At 43.3% G+C, this 10219-nt stretch overlaps 1 protein-coding gene and 2 non-coding genes across 5 annotated transcripts; all 3 read right to left on the bottom strand.

The window, feature by feature from the left end:
- Positions 1-341: 341 nt before the first annotated feature.
- On the bottom strand, positions 342-8476 carry slc25a3a (solute carrier family 25 member 3a). Of its 3 annotated transcripts, none has more exons than XM_022217461.2 (8): positions 8335-8476; positions 7685-7856; positions 6514-6638; positions 3998-4177; positions 2704-2885; positions 1738-1910; positions 1472-1582; positions 342-822 (listed from the first exon to the last, which is right to left on the bottom strand). In XM_022217461.2, exons 2-8 carry the CDS (start codon positions 7824-7826, stop codon positions 662-664), a joined length of 1074 nt encoding a protein of 357 aa, XP_022073153.2. In that variant the 5' UTR covers positions 7827-7856; positions 8335-8476; the 3' UTR covers positions 342-661. The 3 variants fall into 3 exon arrangements, with proteins under 3 accessions (XP_022073153.2, XP_022073155.2, XP_022073154.2); XM_022217463.2 differs by having other exon boundaries at positions 7685-7851; positions 8335-8455; XM_022217462.2 differs by lacking the exons at positions 6514-6638; positions 8335-8476 and adding an exon at positions 5230-5354.
- On the bottom strand, positions 1221-1420 carry LOC127537295 (small nucleolar RNA SNORA53). The gene has a single exon (XR_007946884.1). It is a non-coding gene; the product is annotated as a small nucleolar RNA SNORA53 (small nucleolar RNA).
- On the bottom strand, positions 2418-2617 carry LOC127537298 (small nucleolar RNA SNORA53). The gene has a single exon (XR_007946895.1). It is a non-coding gene; the product is annotated as a small nucleolar RNA SNORA53 (small nucleolar RNA).
- Positions 8477-10219: the final 1743 nt, after the last annotated feature.

Below are 10219 nucleotides of genomic sequence, written 5' to 3'. Positions count from 1 at the left end.
TTTTGGGTCACTCTGTACAACTTCTGTACATTACAGACACTGAATGCAAGACTTTTCCATTATTTCTACTTTTTCTTAAAAACCCTGTTTGTCTGCATTGAATCCCTGTGGAGCAAGAACACCCTCTGGTGGTACAAGATATCCTGTGTCTGAAAAACTGCCATTTGGTTCTACTAAAAGGACCATACACCTACACTGAAGGTTTAACTCTAAATCACAATTTCAGTTTGGCATATTTTCAACTATTAAAGCATCACACTGAGTTTTCAGTGGGATGCTTTCAGGTTTTAGCAATTAGTATTTAAAGACTAATGTTAAATGCAAAACAAACAAAGCAGTCATTTGGTGTTTTCCAGGGAAACATTTCTTTAATTAATTACAATTTCCACATAATCTAATGACAGGAATTGATAAAACCAGACTGGTGTTTCTACAGAGGAATATTTTCTGTCACTCTTGGTCAACCAAGAGCCACAGCTCCATCATCTCTCCTTTTTGGGTTTTAAAATATACATGAGAAGTAGCAGCTCTACGCTCTGTGTGGAGCAACAGGAGCTGGAGACATAAATATAGAAAACTGCTGTGTGCGCTGTGGAAGTTGGGGAGGGTTCAGATGCATCTGCTCTGGAGACTGCAGCTCAGTGGAGGAACTAGTGGGGTATTACTCTGTGAGGCCAAGCTTCTTTTTCAGAGACTCTGGCATCTCTGGGGGAGGAGGGCGGGGCAGGCGGAAGTAGACCTTGACAGAGTCGTAGATGAACCACTGCAGGGCGGTCAGAGTACCAATCATGATGATACGGGCAATCAGACCCTTCCACACACCTGAAGGAGAGAGGACTGATTCAGACACATTCCTGACCTCACAGTATTCACTAGTTTAGACCCCATGTTCACTTCAGCTCACTCGCTAAAATCTGTCACCGATTCCTTTCCCAAATACTGTTGTAGTTTTCTACACACAACTTAAGATTCAGGAAAAATCTCATGTCATTTCAATTCTACTGTAAAGCAGTATGGCTTGTTGATTTGCAGCAAGGATCGAAGCTGCTACACAACAGTTTGAGAGATCAATTTAAAACCCAGAATCAGGCTACTCAGGGCCAACTTATATTAAGATCGCAGGACAAAAGCAAAAGCTAGTATTTCATCAAGATGTACCACTGGAACTGGAAGACGACAGTCAGTTTCCAGTGACAGCAAAGCACATGTTCAACCAGCTGTATGTCCGCCCCCCAGGCTTGCAGCACTGGAAGCTCCCCGTCTGATGTCAGGGTTGCCAATGCTGCAGGTGGGCTGGGGGGCAGGTAGACTGTTCTTACACGCCAATGACTCAAGCACCTCCAACTGTACAGCCATAAAGCTGCTGAGGACCTCTGCTCACAGAACAGTGCCCTCCAGAGGTGGATCTAAGGAGCGTGTTGGTCAAAGTCTCATGCTACTGAAATTTCTGTGAACTAGTGTTGATACAAACCTTTGGGTCCCAGCCTTTTGAGGACCTGGACAGCAGTGCTGCCCTTTTCCTTGTTCAGCACAGACACTACAGAGTCAGCGGGGTGGGACACGATGGCACAGAACACACCAGCTGCAAACACACAAAAATAAATCAGAAAACCAAGAACTATAGCTCAGAGTGATTACAGGTTGCATCAGTACTGCTGTCTGATGACACAATATGTAGCTACTCAATATTTACAAATTGCCAAATACACCAGTAGTATACTGTGTTACGTCACTCACCGATGTAACCGGCCACAAAGGTGACAACCAGCTGCTCAGGTTTGCTGCACTCACTGCGGGGTTTGGGAACAACATACTTGTAGAGCATCTCCACAGTGCGCTCAAAGCAGGCAAACTTCATCATGGTGTAGGGGATCTGCCTCATCCACAGGGGCACCACACCCTTATAGAAACTGAAGGAAGAAGAAATGAGCTTACAAAGAGCCATCAAGCACTGAAGACATTTACACAATCCAACAGTTTTCTTGTGCAAAGACATGTCACACTGAAAGCACCTCTGAGGACCAGCATTTATCCTTTGAACCACAACTATGCACATCAGAGTCAGTGTTTCAAATGTGCTACGGTTATTTTTTAAACAAAAATGTATGGTGTGTTCTTTTTTTCTAAAGAATACTATACGAGAAGATTTTAGCAGCATGTTTTTCTGTGATTTAGTCCCTTTGTTGTCCTCATGTACACAAAGAGCAAACGGTGCAAAACATGTCACATTTCTGAATAGCCTATTTTCCCAAATGCTGTCAACATGACAGGAGTGGGGAGACTACAAACAAAATACACACAGAAAATGAGATTAACATCTTTTTTTTTAAAAATGCACGCATTCCCAACAAACAAATCAAAGTGAGCTGTAAATGACTCCACACGTTTCAGGATTTCCAGCTCTGTACAGTGACTTAAGTGTCTGTCCCCCAGGCTTGCAGCACTGGGAGCTCCCTGTCTGAAGTCAGGGTTGCCAATGCTGCAGGTGGGCTGGGGGACAGGTAGACTGTTCTTACACGCCAATGACTCAAGCACCTCCAACTGTACAGCCATAAAGCTGCTGAGGACCTCTGCTCACAGAACAGTGCCCTCCAGAGGTGGATCTAAGGAGCGTGTTGTCAGCACACTGATTTTCTATTCATCAATTACAGTCACTGACAGTAAAAGTGCATGCAGTAGAATTGTCAGCAGGAGCACACTTACGCCCACAGCCCCTCCTCTGCATACATCTTGGGGGCACACTCTCTGAGGGTGTTGGCATAGCCTGGCTGGGTCTGAATACGAACTTTGCAGGCCTCCATGGGAGCCAGGGCAATGTCAGCAAAGAACTCGGCACTGGCTGAGGCAGCCAGGTACAGTGATGTCCTCCACAGGTAGGTATTCTCCTGTTGAGTGAGAACATACCACAAATGGTCAGAATAAACACAAACCAAGTCTGGCCAATCCTGCTGTACATGGTGACCTTGTCTCCATTGTGATGTGCTGTCCATAAATGGTCTCAGCCTGGAATCTTTGAAATGATCACTATTAGGTCAATAGCTGAGCTCCCTTTACAGCAGTAAAGCATCAATGCATGTGTGAGTCTGTTTTCTCTAATGTATGTTTAAAGAATGTCACTTTAATAAACAATTAAGCGCATTAAAGCACACACTTGAACATTTTATCAAGACTCACACCATTTCTGCTTATCTGCAGTCATCTGAACACTTGTGCAGTGAACCATGTGTCCCACTTCAAAAAGGCGTGCTGCTCTACTTCCCAAAGGTGTTGGGCGTAGATCTGGTGATTGGGGAGGACAAATCAAGTCCACTGAACTCAGTTTGATATATGACAAGTGTGAAATGACTTTTGCTTTGTGACATGGTGTTTTCTCCTGCTGGAAGCAGCTATTAGAAGATTGTAAACTGTGGCCATACAGTGATGTACATGAGTAGTGGATTGAGTAATAAATAACATTTAAACCACTACTGTTGGTATTCAGGGGCGACAAAAACATTACTAGACCACTAGCAGCAGCAGCATAGGCCCATGAAGCCAGTTCCATGCCCTTGATGCTAAAGTGTTTGTATTGTACGATCTGAGATGCATGTCTCAGTTTACCATAGTGTCATTTTGTTACTCTGTATTCTGATGCATGGTGCAAATCATTCACTTTCACCAAGCAGATATACACAAATGAATCAAAGTGCTTAGTGAGTATACTAGTGTCTAATAAAACAATATCAATATTGTTAAATGTAATGTCAGTTTAGACAAAACTGAATCCCAACACTTGAGCTAGTTAAACACAAAGAGACAACTGATAGGCAGTAAAGATCAAAGAGGTCACAGACTTTATATGAGCGCAGACATGCATCTACTGCTGCTTAACAGTGGACATTGTGATGACAGCTGCATGGCCATTACTTTGCCAGAGAAGGACTTCACTCAGCTGGAACATGAAGATGTATTCCATTCAGTCATAGCAGTTAAGTACTAACGGTGATGTGGAGCTCACCTCTCCCAGCAGGTCACTGTAGAAGATCTTGAACACCTCGTAAAAGCCAAACTTGCACAGTCCTTGCATGGAGTAGCCGATGAAGGTAGGAGCCCAGCCCTTTGCCAGTCCTCTGACACCATCTTCTCTCAGTGTTACTGCAAAGCCATTACCAATGCTCTTGTACTTATCTGGGCTCACCTGAGGAAGGAAAATACTACGTAACCATGCATGTCAAATCATTTGCAGCTCTGGGCAGTGAGTTTGGATCCATTTAAGGCAGATATGTCTAATGTGTCAGGGATGCAAACCTGTGGAATAACTATTGACAGGCGTGTGCCAACACCCAACCTGTAAATCTGATGTTCTGTATACTGCCCCAGTGCTTGGGGTCGCCTGTTGTTGCTCAGCCTGTTGTTAAACACTAAAATGTACTTGCACTGGACAGATCATCTTTCCCCCCTCAAGTCTGTATTTTTGGTTTCATACTATACAAGGTGAACGTATTTTAAAACATTACTGTCAAAAGTCCAACAATATAATCGGTAATAAACCAGGCTGATAAATTGTGTCACTAGAGTGAATGTATTCTGCTAAAGGACCAGTATGTAGGATTTTGTGGCATCTAGTAGTGAGGCTGCAGACTGCCACCGAGTGAATACCCCTCACCTCACATTGTCCTCTCAAGCATGTGGGAAAACATATGGTAGCTTGCAGTATTTGGTTTGTTTGTAGTGGGCTACTGTACAAACATGCTGGTACAACAGACTCTGTGGAAGCAGAACCTGTCCCTATTCAGAGATAAAAAGGGTTCAATCTAAGGCAATGAAAGCGATTTATATTTAAAGGTAATTAAACGTTAATGAAAACAATTAGACTTTATTCCTTTTCTATCAATATATCACCCTAAGTCTTCTGGCACCAGCCTGGGCATAAGTTAGCCAGAGTTCCTTTGTGTATTTGCATTGTTTAACCCGAGAAATTGCTTCTTATTCCAAATCCTACAAATCGGATCCTTAACTATACTAATCTTCAGTTTGTTTAATTTAAAAAAAAAAAAAAGCTGTACTGTTTTTACAGGGTAAAATTGTAGACTGTTGAACTTTTTCCTCATATCGAACATAAGAGGTTTCTGTTACGTAACAATTCGCAAGCTGTTCTGAAACTCCTAGTATTTGTCAATTAGGGGGTGTACAGATCAAAGAAGCTGCTGGCTACCTATTACTACTGTAAGGTTCAGCTTCCATACAAACCTGAATGCGGCACTTGACAAGGTCGAGGGGCACCACTGCTGTGTGTGTGATGCCGCAGCTCAGGATACCCCCAAAGCCACACAGGGCATAGTACTTTGAGGAGCCAAACTCGCAGCTGACATCCTCTGTGGTAGAAGGGAGGGGACACACAACACACATGCAACATGCAAGGTCACATGCAACACAGGACAAAAATCAACACCAGAGCCACATCATAGAAGAGTTGCCACTGCAGAAGGAACAAGACCAAATCTTTCTTTAAGACAGCGTCCAATTAATGTTCTGTGGTTTAAAATTCAGTGCCAAGTCTCTTCTACCATTGATGGCTCCGTCACTAACATGCCACCATTCATTAGGATAACCCACCAAAGGTTGATACAAATCATCGTACACAGGTGATTTCAGTAACAGTCTTCAAGGACTTCAGTGTTCTTTTACAATAAAGTAATTCAAATTGCTGCTTACTCCTTCCCAAATCATACCACAAGCTTTTATGTTTGCCATCTTCCTACAGTCACTGATTTGATCTCTTTAGCAGGAAATACATATTGTCACTGCTACAGTCAGAAATAAATGGCCGCCTAGAACAAAGGAATCACTAAAAACTTAGTGTCATTTCAACATTTTTCAGCAGCAGGGCAAGTTTAATTGAATTGCAATTAATTGTATACAACACAATATATCACATCTATAATCATTTGAAGAATAAAACAAAGGCATACTCTATTTTCATTTTCTTCATCTTCACCATATCCATCTTTTGTCAGTGTACTTTTGACTTTTTAACTCACCGTTCTCACCCAGCAGCACAAGATTAATGTCATTTACTGTTTGAAGAAATTTCAGCAACAATAATCTAGCATATAGCCTATGCTATACACTAGATTATTGTATTTAGTGTATATATACAGACATCCCTGACAGATACTAGTTAATGTGATGTGGTATGGTCAGCAGTCAAGATATTTTCCCTCACTTCTGGCTTTGCAGACCTTCACCTACATGAGTCCTCTACCGTGGACTGAGTCAGGGCTGGAGGGAGGGGTTGGCGAGGCGGGCTGATATAATTACAGACAGGAACACGGGTGCAGAATCATGCAGCCATGTTATGATCACTCCAACACATTATAATCACGGGAATTACACAATCACAAACTAATTTCACCACAACAGGGATGGTGATATTTCCTCCATGCAAATCGGTACATTAAAAAAAAAGTAAACAAACGTTATGGTGGGTGAGGTGTGACATAAACAAAATGGCACCGAGCCACAGAGACAGACCTGCATTCTGCATTTGACCAGATCAAGGGGAACGACAGCTGTGTGTGTGGTGCCACAGCTCAGAATTCCACCAAATCCACACACGATGAAATACTTCTGAGAGCCGAACTCACAACTGTCCCCCTCTGAAGAAACACAGGTGAAACTTTGAGAGCTGTGTATCTGTGAGCTTTGAAATGAGTAAACCTTGAGCCTTTGGGTGATTTTAGTAGCTAAGTGTCTGAAAGGTTCAACTGGATTAAATAAAAACAAAAAACATGCTTGTTCCTTTAATGTCTGTCAACAAAAAGACAAGGAATCTTTTACCAGTCTTAACATTAGTCAGCACACATCTGAATAAAAGCGCTTTAAGATTCTTCTGCTCTTGCCAAATTTAATCCAACAAAGTTACAACCCAAAAATTCAAGGGATTTTGACCCACAAACTTCTGTTGAACGATAGGCGTTTGATTTAAACTTGTTTTGTAACATACCAAACACCACATAACCAGTTTAAATGGTTGACCATGAACTGTCTTAGCAAGCAGAGGAGACAGAGTTGACTAAATTGTGGCAGGAACTTAGCGGGATTGAAAAACCTGTTAACAAACAGCATTGCAGGCCTAAAGAGCAAAATTTGACATTTTTGAAACAAGAAAAGCAGAATCATTGCTGTTGTGTGGTGTAACGCTGATTTTAGTAACCGTTTTACAACGTGTCATCAACGCTTCGAGTCAGGACTATCTGTTCTTGCGCCCACCCCTCAACCCTGCCCGATTCAGTCAGGGGTCATTTTCTTATGTGGGATCGTTTACTATTGCGTAACCTAATTACTGATACTTCACTAAAACCGCTTCATCCACCTTAAATCCAGCATCTAAAATAAAGTGCGACGCGCCAGTTACAGTCTGCTGCAATGCAAAGGCGAGGTACTACTTTGTCCTTCCTTGTCCTCCACAGCCGACTAGTGTGCAGCTAAGGCCTAGCTGCTAACTGCTCCTACATTCATAACCTTCCTTGATATTACAAACCCTTAATAACAGACAGTGCTCACATGGTTAGATGTACTTAACAATACACAAGTCTATATTTGATACAAGGTGAAGTTAGACACAGCCTGGAGAACCTTGCCGGCTACGCTTATGCAGCTAACGCTAGCATTTGAGCGAGCCTTCGGACTATTCTCGGTTTACCATCTGCCGTTGCGGCTGCTGCCAGTCTGCGGGTCCTCTGTCCATGGAGGCTCTGTTGGGGTTCTTCCACTTTCTGGAGACTGAACAGGGGAGCACTGAAAGGGTTACCCCTGGCCAGCTGCGTCAAAGATGTCGGGTACATGATGATATCCTGCCTGCCGGCGGAGCTGCGCTGCAATGAGCAACAAGTTAGCTGAATGTTAGCTTGAACTAGCCGGTAACGCAATCTGCCCCCACCGAGCTAGACACCCGGACTGAGGGATGCGTGTCACGTGCTGGTTAGCTTAGTCTGACATCCAAATGAACAGGGAACAATTAGCTTGGCTTGACAATGAGTTATAATAATCACTACGTAATGTCCATACACGTTACTGGGTAATTGTTACCCACTTACAAACCATCACTCAGACGCAAAGGCAGGCAGCCTGTTCACTCATTGACATAGCATTCCCCTTGTTCTGCTCTAGGTAATGCTAAACTAAGCTAATTTGACCGCTCCAAGGTGGAAGGTGCCCTCTTTATATTAGAGATAAAGGTCGCAGAAACTAAACGGCAAACATGAGTCAAAACTCCTTACAAATAAGTCAACCACAAACAAATCGCAACTGATTAATTCATACGACGTGTTTTACATGAAACACTGTACTCACTCTGTCAGTGTCTTAAGATGGCGCCTCCACTGCGCTTCACCGGCTGCTCGGAGAGGCCGAATGACCTCGCGGTAAATCGGTTTGTCCTTTCATGACGTCACCAGGAATCCGGGGCGGGTCTGTCCTCCTCTCTGTTCCATCAGAACACGCCTCAGAGTTGTCAATCAGGACCTCTGGTCCAATCAGAAAATTGGTGTAGGACTAAAAGAAGAGAACGGTGCTTCTAGCAGAGGGAATTCTTCAAACTAATTGCTAGTCTGTCATTAATTCACGAGTGCATCTGTCAGTAGACAGGAGTGATGTGTGTTACTCGGACTCCAAATGGCAAAATGTAAGAAGCACTAAGTAAATTACCTATTGGCTACTGCTTCTATTCTTGTCATAAGGCGGTTAAGAGTGGAGACCCCTCCATGGAGATAATTTGTGACATCACAAAACACTTGGTCACACCTGATAGGAGGGTTGAGTGTGGCTGCATGCAGGTATCCATAAAATGGATGGAAGTGTGCTCTTTATCTTGTTGGGAAGAATTTCCAAAATCTGCCAGAATGGTTGACTATAGACAAATGTGGGAGCAGTCAAGAGAGCAGTGCAGCATCATGTAAGCCTGGCATTCCAGAATACACTACGTGGATAGACATCACTGCATTTTTATGTTCACCCCTGATGGGCATGAACTCCAGTCTTTCAGACTGTCCAGTGCTGACACAGCTTTGTGAAGTTAAGTCTCTGCTGGGTTCAGTGGTGGGTCGCTGTTCAGGGGAGTCACAGAACACAGAGCTAAGTAAGTGATGCCTCTCACCAACTGCAGATCAACACAAGAAAAATCGATGCTAGTGGACCCCAGGTCAACGGGTGATCACAGCTCTATGCCCGAATCCACCAATGTCGACTCCGGCTGTTTGGTGTCTGTAAAAATATTCTGTTGACTTTTCACAGAGCAACAATTGAGTCTGTTATGACCAGGCGTAAACTAACCGTGACGTCACCCGTTGGTTTCAACGGCGAGAAAATGAAGCCCGGATTTTGCTACTTCCTGGTCGCCGTTTTGGATTTTTTGGAGCCAGTGACGTAAAAAGTGTCATCAAACAGGCTGGACCGGAGAACAACTAGGGGCAGGATTGGCTGAGGACTCTCTTATCCCGCCCACGTTTTACCGCAGAGGCTTCTGTTGCTGTCTATCAAGTATAGCCACGCCCCCTGGCTCCGCCAATTTTAACGATTTATTTAAAATTCAGTATTGATTTATTTTTAGATCGGCCACCTGATCTCTCATTTTGACCATGAAAACTAACGGGGAAAAAAATCTTGAGCTGCAGAAAATCAGTCTATCAAATTTTATTTTTTCCAAAAATGAATTGGGGTCTATGGAGCAAAAGCTTTTTGGAGCCAACCCTAGCGGACGGCGTGATATTGCAAGTTTTTGACACTTCCGGGTTGGCTTCAATTCTGGAGCCAGATGCTACGTCCATTATATATACACAGTCTATGGTTATGACATGGCATTATCAACTGGTTTGGAAATTTGACTGTGAAGTGAAAAGCTCAGATAGCTAATCTGTTAAACACAGCAGGGAAAGACATCAGTATTCCAGTACCTCTAACCCCCAAAACCTGTTTGAACAAACAACCCTCAGACAGCCAGGCAATATTTTATCAGATACCTCTCATGCACTGCACCCCAAATACATTCTACTGAACTCAGGAAGAAGGTAGAGGATTCCATTTTGTAAACACAGCAGATACGAACACTCATTCATCCCTTTGTCAGTGAAGTTCAGTAATGAGCAGACTACCCAGGATGAACAGAAAGACAGGGAGCCAGTATGGTCATCCAGATAACCATGTGTGTAGTAGTGTGTTCTGTTCTGTATTATTTTTATAC

Source organism: Acanthochromis polyacanthus, chromosome 1 (genome assembly GCF_021347895.1).
Source record: "Acanthochromis polyacanthus isolate Apoly-LR-REF ecotype Palm Island chromosome 1, KAUST_Apoly_ChrSc, whole genome shotgun sequence".
Lineage (NCBI taxonomy): Eukaryota > Metazoa > Chordata > Actinopteri > Pomacentridae > Acanthochromis > Acanthochromis polyacanthus.
The sequence above is the reverse complement of the archived record's forward strand: the minus strand, read 5'-3'. Positions and strand labels throughout refer to the sequence as shown.

What these genes read in the sequence shown, in the direction of transcription:
- slc25a3a (XM_022217461.2), bottom strand. Translation starts at nt 7,826, where the DNA reads ATGTACCCGACATCTTTGACGCAGCTGGCCAGGGGTAACCCTTTCAGT. An exon ending in TGGTCAAATGCAGAATGCAG is followed by an intron (nt 4,178 to 6,513) that starts GTCTGTCTCTGT and finishes TTCCTTCCTCAG; the next exon opens with GTGAGCCCAGATAAGTACAA. An exon ending in GCAGAGGAGGGGCTGTGGGC is followed by an intron (nt 1,911 to 2,703) that starts GTAAGTGTGCTC and finishes TTCTTCCTTCAG; the next exon opens with TTTCTATAAGGGTGTGGTGC.